Source organism: Salvelinus namaycush, chromosome 15, assembly GCF_016432855.1.
Source record: "Salvelinus namaycush isolate Seneca chromosome 15, SaNama_1.0, whole genome shotgun sequence".
Lineage (NCBI taxonomy): Eukaryota > Metazoa > Chordata > Actinopteri > Salmoniformes > Salmonidae > Salvelinus > Salvelinus namaycush.
In genome coordinates, this window is record NC_052321.1 from 3,148,224 (window position 1) to 3,173,002 (window position 24,779).

The following is a 24,779-nucleotide window of genomic DNA, read 5'->3' on the forward strand; positions in this document are numbered from 1 at the left end:
CGGGCGGCCCGTCAGGAAGTCCAGGACCCAGCTGCATAGAGCGGCGTCTAGACCCAGGGTCTCGAGCTTAATGACGAGTTTGGAGGGTACTATGGTGTTAAATGCTGAGCTGTAGTCGATGAACAGCATTCTTACATAGGTATTCCTCTTGTCCAGATGGGTTAGGGCAGTGTGCAGTGCGATTGCAATTGCGTCGTCTGTGGACCTATTGGGGTGGTACGCAAATTGGAGTGGGTCTAGGGTGTCAGGTAGGGTGGAGGTGATATGGTCCTTGACTAGTCTCTCAAAGCACTTCATGATGAAAGATAGTGAGTGCTACGGTTCGGTAGTCGTTTAGTTCAGTTACCTTCGCTTTCTTGGGAACAGGAACAATGGTGGCCCTCTTGAAGCACGTGGGAACAGCAGACTAGGATAAGGATTGATTGAATATGTCTTTAAACACACCAGCCAGCTGGTCTGCGCAAAGCAGTCTCAGGATATGTGGTTTCCATTTTACATAGAGTCAAATGAAGTTCGTTCAGGGCCATTGATGTGTCTGCTCGGGGGGGATATACACAACTGTAATTATGATCGAAGACAATTCTCTTGGTAGATAATGTGGTCGGCATTTGATTGTAAGGAATTCTTGGTCAGGTGAACAAAAGGATTTGAGTTCCGGTATGTTGTTATGATCACACCACGTCTCGTTAATCATAAGGCATACACCCCCGCCCTTCTTCTTACCAGAGAGATGTTTGTTTCTGTCGGCTCGATTCGTGAAGAAACCGGGTGGCTGTACCGACTCTGATGACGTATCCCGAGTGAGCCATGTTTCCGTGAAACAAAGAACGTTACAATCTATGATTTTTATGATTTTTCAACACCGATACCGATACCGATTATTGGAGGACCAAAAAAGCTGATACCGATTAATCGGTCGATTTTTATATATATATATATATATATTTATAATAATGACAATTACAACAATACTGAATGAACAATGAACACTTTTATTTTAACTCAATATAATACATAAATAAAATACATTTAGTCTCAAATAAATAATGAAACATGTTCAATTTGATTTAAATAATGCAAAAACAAAGTGTTGGAGAAGAAAGTAAAAGTGCATTATGTGCCATGTAAGAAAGCTAACGTTTAAGTTCCTTGCTCAGAACGTGAGAACATATGAAAGCTGGTGGTTCCTTTTAACAGGAGTCTTCAATATTCCCAGGTAAGACGTTTTAGGTTGTAGTTATTATAGGACTATTTCTCTCTATACTATTTGTATTTCATATACCTTTGACTATTGGATGTTCTTATAGGCACTTTAGTATTGCCAGCCTAATCTCAGGAGTTGATAGGCTTGAAGTCATAAACAGCGCTGTGCTTCAAGCATTGCTAAGAGCTGCTGGCAAACAGTTTGAACGAATGCTTACGAACCTCCATTCAGTCTGACTGCTCTATCAAATATCAAATCATAGACTTAATTATAATATAATAACACACAGAAATACGAGCCTTAGGTCATTAATATGGTCAAATCCGGAAACTATCATTTTCGAAAACAAAACGTTTATTCTTTCAGTGAAATATGGAACCGTTCTGTATTTTATGTAACCGGTGGCATCCATCAGTCTAAATATTGCTGTTACATTGCACAACCTTCAATGTTATGTCATAATTACGTAAAATTCTGGCAAATTAATTACGGTCTTTGTTAGGAAGAAATCTTCAAGAAGTGTTCACACAGTTCGCAACGAGCCAGGCGGCCCAAACTGCTGCATATACCCTGACTCTGCTTACACTGAACGCAAGACACAGTTTCAGTGACACAGTTTCAGTTGATTATATGCAACGCAGGACAAGCTAGTTAAACTAGTAATATCATCAACCATGTGTAGTTAACTAGTGATTATGTGAAGATTGATTGTTTCTTATAAGATAAGTTTAATGCTAGCAAGCAACTTACCTTGGCTCCTTGCTGCCTGCACTCGCTTAACAGGTGGTCAGCATGTAAAATAATCGGCCATAATAGGCGTCCAAAATTTACGATTACCGATTGTTCTGAAAACTTGAAATCGGCCCTAATTAATCGGCCATTCCGATTAATCGGTAGACCTCTAATCCTAATTGGTATGTTGAATTTTATGTTCCTTTTGATGACATAGAAGGCCCTTCTTGCCTTGTCTCTCAGATCGTTCACAGCTCTGTGGAAGTTACCTGTGGCGCTGATGTTTAGGCCAAGGTATGTATAGTTTTTTGTGTGTTCTAGGGCAACGGTGTCTAGATGGAATTTGTATTTGTGGTCCTGGCGACTGGACCGTCTTACTGAGATTTACTGTCAGGGCCCAGGTCTGACAGAATCTGTGCAGAAGATCTAGTTGCTGCTGTAGGCCCTTCCTTGGTAGGTGACAGAAGCACCAGATCATCAGCAAACAGTAGACATATCAACTTCAGATTCTAGTAGGGTGAGGCCGGGTGCTGCAGAATGTTCTAGTGCCCTCGCCAATTCGTTGATATACAATGGCTTGCGAAAGTATTCACTGCCCTTTGGCATTTTTCCTATTTTGTTGCCTTACAACCTGGAATTAAAATTCATTTTTGGGGGGTTTGTATCATTTGATTTATACAACATGCCTACCACTTTGAAGCGGCAAAATCTTTTTTATTGTGAAACAAACAAGAAATAAGACATAAAACATAAAACTTGAACAAGTATAACTATTCACACCCCACAAAGTCAATACTTTGTTAGTCACCTTTTACAGCAATTACAGCTGCAAGTCTCTTGGGGGTATGTCTCTATAAGCTTGGCACATCTAGCCACTGGGATTTTTTCCCATTCTTCAAGGCAAAACTGCTCCAGCTCCTTCAAGTTGGATGGGTTCTGCTGGTGTACAGCAAACTTTATGTCATAACACAGATTCTCAATTGGATTGAGGTCTGGGCTTCGACTAGGCCATTCTAAGACGTTTAAATGTTTCCCCTTAAACCACTCGAGTGTTGCTTTAGCAGTATGCTTTGGGTCATTGTCCTACTGGAAGGTGAACCTCCTTCCCAGTCTCAAATCTCTGGACGACTGAAACAGGTTTCCCTCAAGAATTTCCTTTATTTAGCACCATCCATCATTCCTTCAATTCTGACCAATTTCTCAGTCCCTGTCGATGAAAAACCTCCCCACAGCATGATGCTGCCACCACCATGCTTCACTGTGGGGATGGTGTTCTCAGGGTGATGAGAGGTGTTGGGTTTGCGCCAGACATAGCGTTTTCCTTGATGAGTCGTGACCCGTTTTTGTTGGTTATGTTGTCATAGTTGTGTCTAGGGGGGGTATGAGGGAGGGAATGCTGTCACCTCCATGTAGGTGTCTGTCCCCCTGTGTTCTGAGGGTGTCAGGTTCTTGTCCAGTTCTGGCATTTAGGTCACCACAGACTAGTACATGTCCTTGGGCCTGGAAATTGTTGATTTCCCCCTCCAGGATGGAGAAGCTGTCTTCATTAAAATATGGGGATTCTAATGGGGGGATATAGGTAGCACACAGGAGGAAATGTTTCTGTGTTAAGGTCATTTCCTTTTGAATTTCTAACCAAATGTAAAATGTTCCTGATTAATTTAATAGAGCGAGTTAGGTCTGCTCTATACCAAATTAGCATACCCCCTGAGTCCCTTCCCTGTTTCGCACCTGGTAGTTTGGTGGATGGGACTACCAGCTCTCTGTAACCTAGAGGGCAACCAGTGGGTCTGTCTCCTCTATACCAGGTTTCTTGTAGGATGACAATGTCTGTATTTCCAATTTCTTTGATGAAGTCCAGGTTCCTGCTCTTTAGGCCAAAGGCAGATGACCTCAGGCCTTGGATATACCAGGATGAGATAGTGAAGGCTTTGTGTTCCATAAAGTGTGCAATGTTGTTGGTCGTGTGGTTTGGCCTCAGGGTCCCGCAGGTCTGGGAGAGTGGGGTGTCTATTGATCTGTTGTTCCTGTGTAAAGTGTTAGGGCTGCATTTGAGATCGATGTCCTTTAGGGTCCGGGCGAAGGTGGGCACTGCTGCCTTGTATAGGTGGACCTAGTCATAGAGGCTGTTCAAGTCCAGGGTGGAGTGGTGGGCCAGGAAAACATTTGGTTTTGAGGCACAGTCACGGGAAATAATTGCGTTTACCCGCTGTATGGTAGCAGGGTGGAAGTCTTTTCGTGGTAGCAGGGTGGAGATAACCACTTGTGCGTGGGGAAAGTAGAAGAAGCTTTTTCAGTCTCTCCCTCTCTCTGTCGCTCTCTCTGTCCCTCTCTCTGTCTCTCTGTCTCTCTCTCTCTCTCTCTCTCTCTCTCTCTGTCTCTCTCTGTCTCTCTCTCTCTCTCTCTCTCTCTCTCTCTCTCTCTCTCTCTGTCTCTCTCTCTCTCTGTCTCTGTCTCTGTCTCTGTCTCTGTCTCTCTCTCTCTCTCTCTCTCTCTCTCTCTCTCTCTCTCTCTCTCTCTCTCTCTCTCTCTCTCTGTCTCTCTCTCTCTCTGTCTCTCTGTCTCTCTGTCTCTCTGTCTCTCTGTCTCTCTCTCTCTCTCTCTCTCTCTCTCTCTCTCTCTCTCTCTCTCTCTCTCTCTCTCTCTCTCTCTCTCTGTGTCTCTCTCTCTCTGTGTCTCTCTCTCTGTCTCTCTCTGTGTCTGTCTCTCTCTGTTGTGTGTTAGCTGTTTTGTTGTGTGTTAGCTGACCTGCTGTGATTTAAAGCATTTCTGTTCAGTAAAAACTGTGAAAGGAAAACCTCTTTAAATGTCAATGTTCTTTAGCAGCAGCCAAAGGTGAAACTGTATTTCTGTACAGGACGTCTCTAACGCGTGGGGCGGCCTGGAGGGGGCTGAGAAGGGTTATGAGGAGTGGCTCCTTAACGAGATACGTCGTCTGGAGAGACTCGACCACCTGGCTGAGAAGTTTCGTCAGAAAGCAGCCATCCACGAAGCCTGGACTGAAGGTATCAGAACAAGCATTCTGCAAGAACACCACTTCTATTTGCTTTTGACCATTTGAATTGAAAACAAACACTGTAAGTGACCATTAAGGGGCAATCCGCAGGTACAACAATAACAAAACTCCTCCCCGCCACTGTTTCGTCCACTTACAACAATAACAAAACTCCTCCCCGCCACTGTTTCGTCCACTTACAACAATAACAAAACTCCTCCCCGCCACTGTTTCGTCCACTTACAACAATAACAAAACTCCTCCCCGCCACTGTTTCGTCCACTTACAACAATAACAAAACTCCTCCCCGCCACTGTTTCGTCCACTTACAACAATAAAAAAACTCCTCCCCGCCACTGTTTCGTCCACTTACAACAATAACAAAACTCCTCCCCGCCACTGTTTCGTCCACTTACAACAATAACAAAACTCCTCCCCGCCACTGTTTCGTCCACTTACAACAATAACAAAACTCCTCCCCGCCACTGTTTCGTCCACTTACAACAATAACAAAACTCCTCCCCGCCACTGTTTCGTCCACTTACAACAATAACAAAACTCCTCCCCGCCACTGTTTCGTCCACTTACAACAATAACAAAACTCCTCCCCGCCACTGTTTCGTCCACTTACAACAATAACAAAACTCCTCCCCGCCACTGTTTCGTCCACTTACAACAATAACAAAACTCCTCCCCGCCACTGTTTCGTCCACTTACAACAATAACAAAACTCCTCCCCGCCACTGTTTCGTCCACTCTCAAATTCATTCATTCATTAATATACTGTACATAGAGCTATGGATTTAAGGACTGACCAGCCATGATATCAAAATTATAGTTTTAAACATGTTTTGAGGCTATGTAGTGTTTGTTTACATTTTACTTTGTTTACAAACATTGGAGTAAAATAAGTTTATATGTCGGGTTCTCATGACGTGTGACAGTTGAACTGAAACTCATGAGGCAATTATAAAGTTATATTCTTCAAGAATCAACATCATTCATTTATAAGTCCAAAACTGTATGTACAGTAACAACTGTAGATTGCCCCTTTAATTTTTAACCATAAATGATTAGATATGTAATTTAAGACCACTGTGTGCAGCACCTTAAACATTTAACCTCTTTAGTCTGGTTTTGTTCAACATACTGTAGATTCTGTATTAGTGTACTTAATTTATCCATTTTCCATTAGGCCTTTTATATTGATGTGTCATGTCTGTGTCTCCCCCTGCAGGTAAGGAGGAGATGCTGCAGGCGCGGGACTTTGAGACGGCCTCTCTGTCTGAGATCAAGGCTCTGCTGAAGAAACATGAGGCCTTCGAGAGCGACCTGGCCGCGCACCAGGACCGCGTAGAGCAGATAGCTGCCATCGCTCAGGAGTTAAAGTAAGGAGGGATGGATGGAGGGAGGGAGGGACGGGTAGAGGGAGGGAGGGAGGTGTAGAGGGAGGGGTGGACAGAGGGAGTGTGGGTGGGTGGGTGGACAGAGGGAGGGAGGGAGGGATAGCAGTTTCAATCGCTATCTTTCCTCCATTATCTTTACAAAGGGTTTGTTATAACATGGTTGTATTGATCGTTTATGTCTCTTTCCTCTGTTGTCCATCAGTGAGCTGGACTTCTGTGACCAGTTATAACATGGTTATAGTGGTTATAACATGATTATAGGGCTGTGACTGTTATATGGTTAAAAACAATGTTGTTTCGTTTTTTTCCCACAAAATTAAAATCACAGTGCAGCTATTACAAAACAAATTATTGTGTCTTTACTATGGATTAAGTGATATGACATGCTATTTTATCAAATAATTTCTCTGTAATAAATATTACCTGATTAAACTAATCATGTCAATGTAATTAACTAGGAAGTCGGGGCACCACGGAAGAATGTTTATAGAGCTGTTGTCTTCCGAATAAACTCTTAAAGACCTGGTAATATTTTATATCAATAGCAGTCAATTATTAATCGTCACCTTATTCAGTCTCATCTGAACGTCGTAAAATTCTTGGTTAACTTCACGAACCCTGGCTAACAAGTTGAATCAGCAATACAAAATTTGGTTTAATTATTTATATACTAAATACCTGAATAATCACACAGAATTACGAAGTATGGCAGCTAACCAGTCTCCTCCATTCCAAAAATGACTACATATTAGAATCAAATCTTGACACTCAGAAATGGGGGTCGACACCGGGAGTCGACGTGCAAGGAGTCGAGGAATCAATCATTTTGTAGTCGAATCTCCACCACTACATCATCGTTGTTAACGGTTGGAAAAAATGGCAGAGAAAGGCAAGCGACAGCAGCGAAGTCCTGTATGACAATACTTTAAGAAGTTAAATGAGAAGGAAATGCAAACTTTGCGAGGTGGAATTGACTACTGTAATGGTAGTACAGGTGCAATGCTTCACCATCTGAAATGGACGTACCGTGAGACCCAAACCGTTGCTGTCAGCAGCGCAGCTGCATTGTGAATTCACGTGGAATGTTATGAATTTATCTTATCGTTTTAACGGTTAATGGTTATAGGGGTTATAGGGCTGTTATAACATGGTTACATAAGCCTACCAGATGAGCTAAATGTCTTCTATGCTCGTTTCGAGGCAATCAACACTGAAGCATGCATGAGAGCACCAGCTGTTCCGGACGACTGTGTGATCACGCTCTCCATAGCCGATGTGAGAAAGACCTTTAAACAGGTCAAGATTCACAAGGCCGCAGGGTCAGACGGATTACCAGGACGTGTACTCCGAGCATGCGCTGACCAACTGGCAAGTGTCTTCATTGACATTTTCACCCTGTCCCCGAGTCTGTAATACCAACATATTTCAAGCAGACCGCTATAGTCCCTGTGCCCAAGAACACCAAGGTAAATGCCTGCCTAAATGACTACCAACCCGTAGCACTCACGTCTGTAGCCATGAAGTGCTTTGAAAAGCTGGTCATGGCTCACATCAACACCATTATCCCAGAAACCCTAGACCCACTCCAATTTGCATACCGCCCCAACAGATCCATAGATGATGCAATCTCTATTGCACTCCACACTGCCCTTTCCTACCTGGACAAAAGGAACACCTTGAGAATGCTATTCATTGACTACAGCTCAGCGTTCAACACCATAGTGCCCTCAAAGCCCAACACTTAGCTAAGGACCCTGGGACTAAACACCTCCCTCTGCAACTGGATCCTGGACTTCCTGGCGGGCCGCACCCAGGTGGTGAGGGTAGGTAACAACATATCTGCCACACTGATCCTCAACACAAGGGCCCCTCAGGGGTGCGTGCGCAGTCCCCTCCTGTACTCCCTGTTCACCCATGGCCAAGCACGACTCCAACACCATCATTAAGTTTGCCGACGACACAACAGTGGTAGGCCTGATCACCGACAACGACGACACAGCCTATAGGAAGGAGGTCAGTGACAACAACCTCTCCCTCAACGTGATCAAGACAAAGGAGATGATCGTGGACTACAAGAAAAGGAGGGCCGAGCACGCCCCCATCCTTATCGACGGGGTTGTAGTGGAGCAGGTTGAGAGCTTCAAGTTCCTTGGTGTACATATCACCAACAAACTATCATGGTCCAAACACACCATGACAGTCGTGAAGAGGGCACAACAACGTATTTTCCCCCTCAGGAGACTGAAAAGATTTGGCATGGGTCCTCAGATTCTCAAAAAATTCTACAGCTGCACCATCGAGAGCATCCTGACTGGTTGGCAACTGCTTGGCCTCCGACCGCAAGGCACTACAGAGGGTAGTGCGTACGGCCCAGTACATCACTGGGGCCAAGCTTCCTGCCATCCAGGACCTCTATACCAGGCGGTGTCACAGGAAGGCCCTAAAATTGCCAAAGAATCCAGTCACCCAAGTCACAGGCTGTTCTCTCTGCTACCACATGGCAAGCAGTACCGGACCGCCAAGTCTAGGTCCAAAAGGCTTCTAAACAGCTTCTACCCCCAAGCCATAAGACTCCTGAACAGCTAATCATATGATTTGTTTAACACTTTTTGGCTTTTTGGTTACTACATGTTTCCATATGTGTTATTTCATAGTTTTGATGTCTTCACTATTATTCTACAATGTAGAAATGTGTAAAAAATAAAGAAAAACCCTTGAATGAGTAGGTGTGTCAACTTTTAATTAAAAAAAAAATACTTTCTTACCACTTATTTTTCTTAAAACTGCATTGTTGGTTAATTAAGGGCTTGTCAGTAAGCATTTCACTGTAACGTCTACTACACCTGTTGTATTCGGCGCATGTGACAAATAAAATGATTTGATACAACGTCCCTCTCTCTCTCTGTCTTGTCCCCCCCCCCCCCCCCCCTCCAGTGAGCTGGACTACTATGACTCCCCCAGCGTGAACGCTCGCTGCCAGAACATTTGTGACCAATGGGACGCCCTCGGAGCCCTGACCCAGAAACGCAGCGAAGCTCTGCAGGTACTGTAGGAGGAACCTGAAACTTAGAATTACTAGAAAGGACAAAGCCCAAGGCTCGTCAAACCACACAATGGTAACTAATATGAATAGGTTATCTTCTTCACAGAGGAATGACTGTCCAATACTGACTATATGAATATTTGATTCATATATTTGACTGGGACCATGTACAATAAATATTGCCCCAATCTTTGAACGACATAGATTATTCTCATCTGCAATCCTTTGTGTTCAATGTAGTCAATTGACTTTCTTCTTGCTCCCAGCCTTAACAATGTGCTGACTGTTTTCTTTCTCTCTCTCTCTCTGTGTGTCTGAAACAGAGAACTGAGAAGCTTCTGGAGACAATAGACCAGTTATATCTGGAGTTTGCCAAACGAGCTGCTCCGTTCAACAACTGGATGGAGGGCGCCATGGAGGATCTGCAAGACACCTTCATCGTCCACACTATAGAGGAGATACAGGTTAGTGTACACACACACGCACACACACACACGCACACACACACACACACACGCACACGCACACAGATTTAAAAACACAATTCTTGGCATCTTTTGTGTGTGTGTGTGTGTGTGTGTCTTTCTCTCCCACAGAGCCTCAGTACAGCCCATGAGCAGTTTAAAGCCACTCTCCCTGATGCGGATAAGGAACGCGGTGCCATCCTGGGCATCCACAATGAGATCGCCAAGATAGTGGCCACCTATCATGTGAACATGGCTGGCAGCAACCCTTACACCAACATCAACCCTCAGGAGGTCAACGCCAAATGGGACAAGGTACACCAGCAACTACAGTTGCAAAATTCCCGGTAACACTCCCAAAATTCCCGGTAACAATCCCAAAATTCCCAGGTTCTCCTGGTTGGAGGATTCCTGGACTACCTTCGTATTATCATCTAGTGTCTAAGGTGTTAAACCTCATCAGGTGATCAAGGTACTTAGATAGCAGAGGGTACAATAAAACGAGCCCTCATGGCTCTAACTACGTGTTTTGTCCCGTTGTCTGTTATTCCCCAGGTGAGACAGCTGGTACCCCAGAGGGACCAGGCTCTGATCGAAGAGCACGCCCGGCAGCAGAACAGCGAGCGTCTCCGCAGGCAGTTCGCCAACCAAGCCAACGTCATCGGGCCCTGGATCCAGACCAAGATGGCGGTCAGTCCACACACTTATCCTAGACCCAACCCCTGAGCTCTAACCTTTACCCTAACCCTAACCCAACCATGCCAACGTCATCAGGGCCTTGGATCCAGACCAAGATGGAGGTCAGTCCACACACTTATCCTAGACCAACCCCTGAGCTCTAACCTTTACCCTAACCCTAACCCAACCATGCCAACGTCATCAGGGCCTTGGATCCAGACCAAGATGGAGGTGACCCAGAGTAGAGAACCAGAATGTTCTATTCATTCTATTTCTATGGTCCAAAGTCCAGGCAGAGCAGAAATGACCATTAGTACTGGTATTGGAACTTACTGGCTCCATAGGTTCCTTTGGGGGTATTGCTATCAATATCAGAACACTGCACTGTAATGTCCTGTAATGTTATAGAACTCCAGGTCTGGACTTGGACTCAGAATGAAGGACTCTGAATGCTTGGGACTTGTGATTGGACCTGGACTCTGAATGCTTGGGACTTGTGACTGGACTTGGACTCTGAATGCTTGGGACTTGTGATTGGACTTGGACTCTGAATGATTGGGACTTGTGACTGGACTTGGACTCTGAATGCTTGGGACTTGTGACTGGACTTGGACTCTGAATGCTTGGGACTTGTGACTGGACTTGGACTCTGAATGCTTGGGACTTGTGACTGGACTTGGACTCTTAATGCTTGGGATTTGTGACTGGACTTGGACTCTGAATGCTTGGGACTTGTGACTGGACTTGGACTCTGAATGCTTGGGACTTGTGACTGGACTTGGACTCTTAATGCTTGGGATTTGTGACTGGACTTGGACTCTGAATACTTGGGACTTGTGACTGGACTTGGACTCTGAATGCTTGGGACTTGTGACTGGACTTGGACTCTGAATGCTTGGGACTTGTGACTGGACTTGGACTTGAGGTTTAGTGACTTGACTACAATACTGGCGTCCTGGGTGTACAACCCACAACTCATATTACCAGCCCCTGTCATCCGGCTCGAAGGACCGCCATGAAAAAGAGTGCCACTTCATAGTCAGTGTTCTCAGAGAGAGGTGCTGGTTTAGATAGGAGCAGTCGGGTCCGGGTTAGAGGTGAGAGCAGTTTTGGTTCTTTGTTCTCATGCCTGTTTTTCACAAACCAATTCAAACCGCTTCTGTTCTCTAGTCTCTATTCTGTCCAGTTGGGGTTTAACCCTCCCTCTACACCTCCCTCCCTCCCTCTACCCCTCCTATTGTTGGTTTCATACTCAGCAGAATGGTTTAACTGAAACATTCTGTCCAGTTGGTTTTGCTGAACCCCCTCCTCCTCCTCCATGTTTCTCTTGTCTGTAGGAGATTGGTCGTATCTCCATCGAGATGCACGGAACCCTGGAGGATCAGCTGACCCACCTCCGCCAATACGAGAAGAACATTGTCAACTACAAGCCAAAGATCGACCAATTGGAGGGAGACCACCAGCTGATTCAGGAAGCTCTCATCTTCGACAACAAGCACACCAACTACACCATGGAGGTAAGAAAGCAAACGATATCGAGATCAGGTACAATTCTTATTGAGAACCGGAGAACCTTCAGAATACGTTTTTGAATGTGTGACCTTACGATGACAATCTTGGGTCTGATCCCACCCCTGCAGCATATCCGTGTGGGCTGGGAGCAGCTCCTGACCACCATCGCCAGAACCATCAACGAGATCGAAAACCAGATTCTGACGAGGGATGCCAAGGGCATCAGCCAGGACCAGATGAACGAGTTCAGAGCCTCCTTCAACCACTTCGACAGGGTCAGTTTCACAGAGAATGCAGGGCATAGAGCAGAGAAGAAGAGGTTTCACAGAGCATGCAGGGCATAGAGCAGAGAAGAAGAGGTTTCACAGAGAATGCAGGGCATAGAACAGAGAAGAAGAGGTTTCACAGAGAATGCAGGGCATAGAGCAGAGAAGAAGAGGTTTCACAGAGAATGCAGGGCATAGAACAGAGAAGAAGAGGTTTCACAGAGAATGCAGGGCATAGAGCAGAGAAGAAGAGGTTTCACAGTACACTCATTGTCTACCCTACTGAATATTGTTATAAACGATGTGTTTTCCACCTATTTAGACCACATGAGCAAAGCGAGGAGGTTGAGGTGGACAAGAGGATCGTTTGTTGGGTCATTGAAACATGTTATTCTTCTCATAGTGTTGCATTAACAAACTACAGGACTTATGAAGGGCTTTGTTTTTCTGTCACCAAACACGCATCATGTAGATAATCAACCAGGACCAACTGATAACATCGATAGAGGTGTTGAACTCATCTAAGCTGATGGTATTCATGAGTATATGAGGGGAGAGAGATATAAGATCATAAGCTGTTCCAGAGACTGTACTTTACTCCTATTCCACTGATGAGAGTAAACCTCAGGACACCACTGTTCCTCTCAGAAGAATATTCTCCCTAGCCCCCTCCCATCCCATTTATCCTCACCCTTTCCTCTCCTCTCCTATCCCCTCCCTTCCCCCTCCCCCCCCCCTCCCCCCCTCCCCTCCTCCCCTCCCCTCCTCCCCTCCTCCCCCCTCCCCTCCTCCCCCCTCCCCCCCCCTCCCTCCCCTCCTCCCCCCTCCCCTCCTCCCCCCCCCCCCCCCACCCTCCCCCCCCCCACCCTCCCATCCCCCACCCCCTCCCAGATCACAGCGTTTACATCAGTAAGCTCAGTATGAAGAACACCACCTATTATGGATGGATGGAGTTGTTGTATTTATCTGTCACACTTCTCGTCCTTCCTACACTCGTCCGTATCCCCCAACCAAGCTTTTATAGATGGACTCCACCGTTACATTTCTCCATGACCTCATGCATTCTTCCATAGCCACGCTATTGTTCATCAGTCGAATAATAACCGCAGTTAAATAACTATGGAAGGAGTCCTGGGGAAACCGTTCTAGTGTCTGTCTTTCTATTCTCGGGGATATCTGGTCGTGTCTTTCCGCTCGCTCACCATGAGGCAGCCTTTAATTAAAAATATTTTTTTTTTTAGGGCGGTTATGAGTTCATGAGGTTTATTGGAGTCTATTGGAGACAGATATCTAGGGGATAACTTTTCCCCAGAGACATGGCTATAGAGCGTGTCCCTATGGCCTTACAAGGTTTTACAGTCATGTCTCTGGCTAAGGGGAAAAATATGTTTTATACCAGGGTTTCCCAAACTCACTGATTTAAACTGATTCAAATAATCAACTCGTCATCAAGCATTGATTTTCTGAATCAGTTCCTAGGGCAAAAACCTAAATGTTCACCACTTGACTTTGGGACCCACTGTGTTATATGATGTATGAAGGATATGCCTGTCGCATACCGTAATACAAGGCCCTGTACTGTAAAGTTTGCCTGCCACACTGTACCGAACACCTCTGATTGAATATCCTGTCACTGGACCAAACACAGCAATGTGTCACAGCCTCAGCACCTCACTGTAAGGTCCTAACGTATGTTGTGTTCTCTGTCTCTTGTTGTGCATGGCCCCAACCCCTTATCATCCATCCACCCCTATATCCAACCCCTTATCATCCATCCAACCCCTTATCATCCATCCACCCCTATATCCAACCCCTTATCATCCATCCAACCCCTTATCAACCATCCACCCCTATATCCCACCCCTTATCAACCATCCACCCCTATCCCCAACCCCTTGTCATCCATCCACCTCTGTATCCAACACATTATCATCCATCCACCCCTATATCCAACCCCTTATCATCCATCCACCCCTATATCCAACCCCTTATCATCAATCCACCCCTATATCCAACTCCTTATCATCCATCCACCCCTATATCCAACCCCTTATCATCCATCCACCCCTATACCCAACCCCTTGTCAACCATCCACCCCTATATCCAACCACTTATCAACCATCCACCCCTATCCCCAACCCCTTCTCATCCATCCACCCCTATACCCAACCCCTTATCATCCATCCAACCCCTTATCATCCATCCACCCCTATATCCAACTCCTTATCATCCATCCACCCCTATATCCAACCCCTTATCATCAATCCACCCCTATATCCAACTCCTTATCATCCATCCACCCCTATATCCAACCCCTTATCATCCATCCACTCCTATATCCAACCCCTTCTCATCCATCCACCCCTATATCCAACTTCTTATCAACCATCCACCCCTATCCCCAACCCCTTCTCATCCATCCACCCCTATATCCAACTTCTTATCAACCATCCACCCCTATCCCCAACCCCTTCTCATCCATCCACCCCTATATCCAACTTCTTATCAACCATCCACCCCTATACCCACCCCTTCTCAACCATCCACCCCTATCCCCAACCCTTCTCAACCATCCACCCCTATCCCAAACCCCTTCTCATCCATCCACCCCTATATCCAACTTCTTATCATCCATCCACCCCTATCCCTAACCCCGTATCATCCATCCACCCCTATATCCAACTCCTTATCAACCATCCACCCCTATATCCAACTCCTTATCAACCATCCACCCCTATATCCAACTCCTTATCATCCATCCACCCCTATATCCAACCCCTTATCAACCATCCACCCCTATATCCAACCCCTTATCATCCATCCACCCCTATATCCAACCCCTTATCATCCATCCACCCCTATATTCAACCCCTTATCATCCATCCACCCCTATATCCAACTCCTTATCATCCATCCACCCCTATATCCAACTCCTTATCAACCATCCACCCCTATATCCAACACCTTATCAACCATCCACCCCTATATCCAACCCCTTATCAACCCTCCACCCCTATATCCAACCCCTTATCATCCATCCACCCCTATATCCAACCCCTTATCATCCATCCACCCCTATATCCAACCCCTTATCAACCATCCACCCCTATATCCAACTCCTTATCATCCATCCACCCCTATATCCAACCACTTATCATCCATCCACCCCTATATCCAACCCCTTATCATCCATCCACCCCTATATCCAACCCCTTATCAACCATCCACCCCTATATCCAACCCCTTATCATCCATCCACCCCTATATCCAACCCCTTATCATCCATCCACCCCTATATCCAACCCCTTATCAACCATCCACCCTTATCCCCAACCCCTTATCATCCATCCACCCCTATATCCAACTCCTTATCATCCATCCACCCCTATATCCAACCCCTTATCATCCATCCACCCCTATATCCAACCCCTTATCATCCATCCACCCCTATATCCAACCCCTTATCAACCATCCACCCCTATATCCAACCCCTTATCATCCATCCACCCCTATATCCAACCCCTTATCATCCATCCACCCCTATATCCAACCCCTTATCAACCATCCACCCTTATCCCCAACCCCTTATCATCCATCCACCCCTATATCCAACCCCTTATCATCCATCCACCCCTATATCCAACTCCTTATCAACCATCCACCCCTATATCCAACACCTTATCAACCATCCACCCCTATATCCAACCCCTTATCAACCCTCCACCCCTATATCCAACCCCTTATCAACCATCCACCCCTATATCCAACCCCTTATCATCCATCCACCCCTATATCCAACCCCTTATCATCCATCCACCCCTATATCCAACCCCTTATCAACCATCCACCCCTATATCCAACCCCGTATCATCCATCCACCCCTATATCCAACCCCGTATCATCCATCCACCCCTATATCCAACCCCGTATCAACCATCCACCCTTATCCCCAACCCCTTATCATCCATCCACCCTTATCCCCAACCCCTTATCATCCATCCACCCTTATCCCCAACCCCTTATCATCCATCCACCCCTATATCCAACCCCTTATCATCCATCCACCCCTATATCCAACTCCTTATCAACCATCCACCCCTATATCCAACACCTTATCAACCATCCACCCCTATATCCAACCCCTTATCAACCCTCCACCCCTATATCCAACCCCTTATCATCCATCCACCCCTATATCCAACCCCTTATCATCCATCCACCCTATATCCAACTCCTTATCAACCATCCGCCCCTATATCCAACCACTTATCAACCATCTAACCTCTTATCAACCATCTAACCCCTTATCAACCATCCACCCCTATATCCTATCATCCATCCACCCCTATCCCCAACCCCTTATCAACCATCCACCCCTATATCCAACCCCTTATCATCCATCCACCCCTATATCCAACCCCTTATCATCCATCCACCCCTATATCCAACCCCTTATCATCCATCCACCCCTATATCCAACTCCTTATCATCCATCCACCCCTATATCCAACCACTTATCATCCATCCACCCCTATATCCAACTCCTTATCATCCATCCACCCCTATATCCAACTCCTTATCATCCATCCACCCCTATATCCAACCACTTATCATCCATCCACCCCTATATCCAACTCCTTATCATCCATCCACCCTATATCCAACTCCTTATCATCCATCCACCCCTATATCCAATCCCTTGTCATCCATCCACCCCTATATCCAACTCCTTATCATCCATCCACCCCACATCTCTTTCTGCATGACACACCCCTACCCTCTACTATCCATCCTACCCCTCCTGTCTACTTCACCCAACCCCTTCACTGACACCCCTCTGACAACCCTCTGACACACTTGTTCTGTGTGTGCTGTGCTGCATGAACTGTGGCTTCACCCTGCTCCACCTGATGCCTGGCACACCTCCACATGGCCTGACCCTTCACACCTGGTATACCTGGCTCTTCACACCTGGCACACCTGGCCTGGGTTCCTACCTGGCCCTTCACAACTGCCACACCTGGCCTGGGCTCCTACCTGGCTCTTCACACCTGGCACATCTGACCCTTCACACCTGGCCCCCTACCACACCTGACACCCCAGGACCACTCGGGCACTCTTGGGGCTGAGGAGTTCAAGGCCTGCCTGATCAGTCTGGGCTTCGATATCGCCAACGATGCACAGGTACTGAACACAGCTCCACACTGCAGGGGCCTGAGGTTAACGATGTCATTTTGTTCTCTTTGTTTTGTTCCTTTTATTCCCTTCTATCACCCCTGTATGTCATTTTATTCCCTGTACCCCCCTCTATGCCCCTTCTACCTCAATGTACCCCCCTCTATGCCCCTTCTACCTCAATTTATTCCCTGTACCCCCCTCTATGCCCCTTCTACCTCAATTTATTCCCTCTACCCCCCTCTATGCCCCTTCTACCTCAATTTATTCCCTGTACCCCCCTCTATGCCCCTTCTACCTCAATGTACCCCCCTCTATGCCCCTTCTACCTCAATGTACCCCCCTCTATGCCCCTTCTACCTCAATGTACCCCCCTCTATGCCCCTTCTACCTCAATGTACCCCCCTCTATGCCCCTTCTACCTCAATGTATTCCCTGTACCCCCCTCTATACCCCCCTCTATACCCCTTCTACCTCAATGTATTCCCTGTACCCCCCTCTATACCCCCCTCTATACCCCTTCTACCTCAATGTATTCCCTGTACCCCCCTCTATCCCCCCTCTACCTCCATGTATTCCCTGTACCCCCCTCTATGCCCCTTCTACCTCAATGTACCCCCCTCTATGCCCCTTCTACCTCAATTTATTCTCTGTACCCCCCTCTATGCCCCTTCTACCTCAATGTATTCCCTGTACCCCCCTCTATACCCCCCTCTATACCCCTTCTACCTCAATGTATTCCCTGTACCCCCCTCTATACCCCCCTCTATACCCCTTCTACCTCAATGTATTCCCTGTACCCCCCTCTATACCCCCCTCTATACCCCTTCTACCTCAATGTATTCCCTGTACCCCCCTCTATACCCCCCTCTATACCCCTTCTACCTCAATGTATTCCCTGTACCCCCCTCTATCCCCCCTCTACCTCCATGTATTCCCTGTACCCACCTCTATGCCCCTTCTACCTCAATGTATTCCCTGTACCCCCCCCCCCCCTATGCCCCTTCTACCTCAATTTATTCCCTGTACCCACCTCTATGCCCCTTCTACCTCAATTTATTCCCTGTAACCCTCTCTATGCCCCTTCTACCTTAATTCTTCTTCTTCTGTCCACCCCCCTCTTAATGTCCACCTGGAAACCTGTGACATCTCTCCCCTACTTTATTCTCCCCCCTCATATTTCCTCTTCCACCTTTCAATCTGTTCCTCCTTCGTTCTTCCTCCTTCGTACCTCCTTCGTACTGTTTGTCCCTGGCTGGTACCTGTAGAAGAAAACAGGGATGATGGAAGCGGAAGACTTCAAAACCTGCCTTATCTCCCTCGGCTACAACATGGTACAGCCAAACCACCCGTTCCATCTCTGTCAAGTACCCTCCTATGTTTGCCTATGAACCTATGAATGTATCAATATGTATCTGTCTGCCTTGTAGTCATTTGTGAAAAGGTAACAAACTGTTCACTTGTCTCTTCAAGATCAGTCTACATTCATTTGGCAACAAAACGGTCCACCAATCACGATCAGATTGATCGCTAACGAGAAAATATGTCTTGTCTCTCATTTACAGTATAAAAATTATACTTTGTTTACTGTCATAGCCTGGGACCTGGTTAAAAGTAGTCCACTATTTTATAGGGACTGGTATGCCATTTGGAACATAGTCTATATATCACCTTTATGTGAAAGCTGTATTTGTTGCTCTGGTGATGGTCTCCTTGGTGATAGTGTTTATGGTTCCTGTCCAATAGGGTGAAGCGGAGTTCTCTCGCATCATGAGCATCGTGGATCCCAACCGGGTGGGTGTGGTCACGTTCCAGGCCTTTATTGATTTCATGTCCCGAGAGACGGCCGACACAGACACCGCTGACCAGGTCATGGCCTCCTTCAAGGTCCTGGCTGGGGACAAGGTAATCATATACATTTAGCAATTATTCAATTAATCAAGCTAGCAAGCAAGCAAGTAATCAAATCAATCAGTTAATTAGTCAATCAACCAATCAGTCAATCAATCAGTTAATCAGTCAATCAATCAGTTAATCAGTCAATCAATCAACCAATCAGTCAATCAATCAGTTAATCAGTCAATCAGTTAATCAATCAGTCAATCAATCAGTTAATCTGTTAATCAATCAATCAATCAGTTAATCAGTTAATCAATCAAGCAATCAGTTAACCTGTTAGGGATCCCTTCCCGCGCCAATCCTGTTAGCGGGATCGATTTGACAACATCCACTGAAATTGCAGAGCGACAAATTCAAACTACAGAAATATCAATATTCAAGATAACCGAAAATATAAGAGTAATACATCAAAATAAATCTTATCTTCTTGTTAATCCAGCCGCTGTGTCAGATTTCAAAAAGGCTTTACGGCGAAAGCAGACCATGCGATTATCTGAGGACAGCGCCCCGCATACAAACACATGAAAGTAATTTTCAACCAGGCAGGTGGCGACACAAAAGACAGAAATAACGATATAATATATGCCCTATCTTTGAAGATCTTCCTCTGTTGCCACTCCAAAATGTCCCAGAAACATCACAAATGGTCCTTTTGTTCGATAATGTCCTTCTTTATATCCCCAAAATGTCAATTTATTTGGCGCGTTTGATTCAGAAATACACCAGTTCCAACTCGCCCAACATGACTACAAAGTATCTAATAAGTTACCTGTAAACTTGGTCCAAACATTTCAAACAACGTTCCTAATCCAACCTAAGGTATCCTAAAACGTAAATAATCTATAGAATTTAAGACAGAATATACTGTGTTCAATACCGGATAAAAACAAAGTGAAGCACGTTCCAGTTCACGCGCACCAAACAGTAGAATCCATCTGGAGTGACACTCACAAAGAACAGCCGTACTTCTTCATTTCTCAAAAGAAAAACATCAACCAATTTCTAAAGACTGTTGACATCTAGTGGAAGCCATAGGAACTGCAACCAGGTTCCTATTAAATAGGGCTTTCAATAGAAAACCAATGGGAAATACTATGACCTCAATTTTTTTTCTTCCCTGGATGGTTTGTCCTCGGGGTTTCGCCTGCCAAATCAGTTCTGTTATACTCACAGACATTATTTTAACAGTTTTAGAAACTTTAGAGTGTTTTCTATCCAAATCAATTATATGCATATCCTAGCTTCTGGGCCTGAGTAACAGGCAGTTTACTTTGGGCATGCTTTTCATCTGGACGTGAAAATACTGCCCCTATCCCTAAGAAGATTTAATCAGTCAATCAATCAATCAATTGGTTAATCAGTTAATCAATCAGTTAATCAGTTAATAAGTCAATCAATTAATCGGTTAATCAGTCAATCAATCAATCAGTTAATCAGTCAGTTAATCAATTCACCAATCAGTCATTCAATCAATTAATCAGTTAATTAATTAATCAATCAGTCAATCAATCATTTAATCAGTCAATCATTCTTAAAGCCCTTTTCATCACCCTAGTCCAAATTGTTTATATTTCTTTAGAAATATTGGATATAGCAAGCACAACCAAAAATATGTATTTTCAATGTCTTGTGCTCATAGGGAAGCGATGGGTTAATAAAGAATAATAATACACAGAATGAAAGAAAAAGGAAGACAGCAGAACTACACATCTGGCAGGGCTATACAGTCAACAGCAGAACTACAACCATCTGGCAGGGCTATACAGTCAACAGCAGAACTACACATCTGGCAGGGCTATACAGTCAACAGCAGAACTACAATCATCTGGCAGGGCTATACAGTCAACAGCAGAACTACACTCATCTGGCAGGGCTATACAGTCAACAGCAGAACTACAATCATCTGGCAGGGCTATACAGTCAACAGCAGAACTACAATCATCTGGCAGGGCTATACAGTCAACAGTAGAACTACAACCATCTGGCAGGGCTATACAGTCAACAGCAGAACTACAATCATCTGGCAGGGCTATACAGTCAACAGCAGAACTACAATCATCTGGCAGGGCTATACAGTTTACAGCAGAACTACAATCATCTGGCAGGGCTATACAGTCAACAGCAGAACTACAATCATCTGGCAGGGCTATACAGTCAACAGCAGAACTACAACCATCTGGCAGGGCTATACAGTCAACAGTAGAACTACAACCATCTGGCAGGGCTATACAGTCAACAGTAGAACTACAACCATCTGGCAGGACTATACAGTCAACAGCAGAACTACAACCATCTGGCAGGACTATACAGTCAACAGCAGAACTACAATCATCTGGCAGGGCTATACAGTCAACAGCAGAACTACAACCATCTGGCAGGACTATACAGTCAACAGCAGAACTACAACCATCTGGCAGGACTATACAGTCAACAGCAGAACTACAATCATCTGGCAGGGCTATACAGTTTACAGCAGAACTACAATCATCTGGCAGGGCTATACAGTCAACAGCAGAACTACAACCATCTGGCAGGACTATACAGTCAACAGCAGAACTACAATCATCTGGCAGGGCTATACAGTCAACAGCAGAACTACAACCATCTGGCAGGACTATACAGTCAACAGCAGAACTACAATCATCTGGCAGGACTATAGAGTCAACAGCAGAACTACAACCATCTGGCAGGACTATACAGTCAACAGCAGAACTACAATCATCTGGCAGGACTATAGAGTCAACAGCAGAACTACAACCATCTGGCAGGGCTATACAGTCAACAGCAGAACTACAATCATCTGGCAGGGCTATACAGTGAATACAGACGTAAACGTCAAACATTAAATCCTTATTTACTAAACGAAACTATTCTTCCCTTCTTCTATCCTCCGACACCAGAACTTCATCATGGCTGACGAGCTTCGTCGTGAGTTGCCTCCTGATCAGGCAGAGTACTGCATCGCCCGCATGGCGCCCTACTCCGGCACCGACGCCGTCCCCGGCGCCCTGGACTACATGTCCTTCTCCACCGCACTCTACGGAGAGAGTGACCTCTGAGTGACCTTTGGATGACCTTTGGCCCCTGACCTGGGAGGTTATGCCCTATGAGGTCACTCACCAGTGTACCTGCTCTCACCACCGCCCGCAAGACCCTCCTACTGCCCTCCCAGTGAGCACAAGAAGTTGACAATACTTCCTTTTGGTTGAAAAGGCGTCAAAAATACATATTTCTGGTTGAAAATATGACAATTTTGGTAAAAATATGTAAATAAATATGTATTTTTGGTTGAAAAGAAATCAACATCTTGTTCTCACTGGGCCATCACCACAGCCTTGCTCTAGTCCCAGATCTGTTGGTGATATCTTACCATCTCCTTGTCACTCATCGTTGTCACGCCAGTTTGCCAAAACATCACAAGACAGATCTGGCATCCGGCTAGCTCTGCTCTACAATGTTCAGAACAGACAGATATGGCATCAGGCTAACTCTGCTCTACAATGTTCAGAACAGACAAATATGGCATCAGGCTAACTCTGCTCTACAACACTCAAAACAGAACAGACAGATATGGTATCAGGCTAACTCTGCTCTACAGCGCTCAAAACAGAACAGACAAATATGGCATCAGGCTAGCCCTGCTCTACAACACTCAAAACAGCACAGACAAATCTGGCATCAGGCTAGCCCTGCTCTACAACACTCAAAACAGCACAGACAAATCTGGCATCAGGCTAGCCCTGCTCTACAACACTCAAAACAGAACAGACAAATATGGCATCAGGCTAACTCTGCTCTACAGCGCTCAAAACCGAACAGACAGATCTGGCATCAGGCTAACTCTGCTCTACAACACTCAAAACCAAACAGACAGATCTGGCATCAGGCTAACTCTGCTCTACAGCGCTCAAAACAGAACAGACAGATATGGCATCAGGCTAACTCTGCTCTACAATGTTCAGAACAGACAGATCTGGCATCAGGCTAACTCTGCTCTACAATGTTCAGAACAGACAGATCTGGCAGCAGGCTAACTCTGCTCTACAGCGCTCAAAACAGAACAGACAGATATGGCATCAGGCTAACTCTGCTCTACAACACTCAAAACAGAACAGACAAATATGGCATCAGGCTAACTCTGCTCTACAGCGCTCAAAACAGAACAGACAGATATGGCATCAGGCTAACTCTGCTCTACAACACTCAAAACAGAACAGACAGATATGGCATCAGGCTAACTCTGCTCTACAGCGCTCAAAACAGAACAGACAGATATGGCATCAGGCTAACTCTGCTCTACAACACTCAAAACAGAACAGACAGATATGGCATCAGGCTAACTCTGCTCTACAACAATCAAAACAGAACAGACAGATATGGCATCAGGCTAACTCTGCTCTACAATGTTCAGAACAGACAGATATGGCATCAGGCTAACTCTGCTCTACAATGTTCAGAACAGACAGATATGGCATCAGGCTAACTCTGCTCTACAATGTTCAGAATAGACAGATATGGCATCAGGCTAACTCTGCTCTACAGCGCTCAAAACAGAACAGACAGATATGGCATCAGGCTAACTCTGCTCTACAATGTTCAGAACAGACAGATCTGGCATCAGGCTAACTCTGCTCTACAACACTCAAAACATGTTTCTCTGTTGCTGGCCTTATATTATATGCCATAGTCATCCTGTCTGCCAATTCCTCCTATTTCACCCCTTCCACCTCCATCGCCCCTACCTCCCTACTATAATGTAGGGTGAATTTGCCCCTAGACGCTGATCTTGGGTCAGTTTAGCATTTCCCCCACTAATGGTTAAGGTCAGGACTGTGAGAGGGGACGCTGATTCTAGATGATGTACCTAGGGAAAAGTTCCCCCCGGAGAAAGCCCCTCCCCTTCCTTCCCCACTCCCTCACACTCTGCCTCAGTTGTACCTGCTTCCTGTGCAGCAATGCAGCACATCTCTCCAGGTTTATAAAGAGGAGGAGAAATGTCTTTTTTTTCCCTTGTTATTGTTTTTCTTCAGAAAATGAATAAAGTTAATGAATAAAGTTAACATATTTTATTATACAGAACAAAAAAGGTATTTTTTCTTCACCTGATTAAAAAAAATATATAATAATAATAAAGAAAAATGGCTATAATTGATTTTGACTTATTCCTACTTTGTCACAGTACACACTGACATAGCATCACAATATACCACTGCTGTGCCTCTGCTGAAGCTAACTGCCTTAGTAATGACCTGATGCTGCAGAACAGAACGAACTGCCTTAGTAATGACCTGATGCTGCAGAACAGAACGAACTGCCTTAGTAATGACCTGATGCTGCAGAACAGAACGAACTGCCTTAGTAATGACCTGATGCTGCAGAACAGAACGAACTGCCTTAGTAATGA

General features: G+C 45.4%; 1 protein-coding gene across 1 annotated transcript in view; it reads left to right on the forward strand.

Moving 5' to 3' along the window:
• Positions 1–24,527, forward strand: part of actn1 (actinin, alpha 1) — an 81,607-nt gene extending 57,080 nt beyond the window's left edge. Inside the window, exons 11-21 of the mRNA XM_039008785.1 lie at positions 4,794–4,941; positions 6,169–6,319; positions 9,272–9,380; positions 9,704–9,844; positions 9,977–10,159; positions 10,400–10,534; positions 11,860–12,039; positions 12,163–12,309; positions 17,405–17,485; positions 19,223–19,381; positions 22,276–24,527. Coding sequence (XP_038864713.1) covers positions 4,794–4,941; positions 6,169–6,319; positions 9,272–9,380; positions 9,704–9,844; positions 9,977–10,159; positions 10,400–10,534; positions 11,860–12,039; positions 12,163–12,309; positions 17,405–17,485; positions 19,223–19,381; positions 22,276–22,434 — 1,593 coding nt within the window. The 3' untranslated portion in view covers positions 22,435–24,527. The remainder of the gene's footprint in view (positions 1–4,793; positions 4,942–6,168; positions 6,320–9,271; positions 9,381–9,703; positions 9,845–9,976; positions 10,160–10,399; positions 10,535–11,859; positions 12,040–12,162; positions 12,310–17,404; positions 17,486–19,222; positions 19,382–22,275) is intronic.
• The last annotated feature ends 252 nt before the right edge of the window (positions 24,528–24,779 follow it).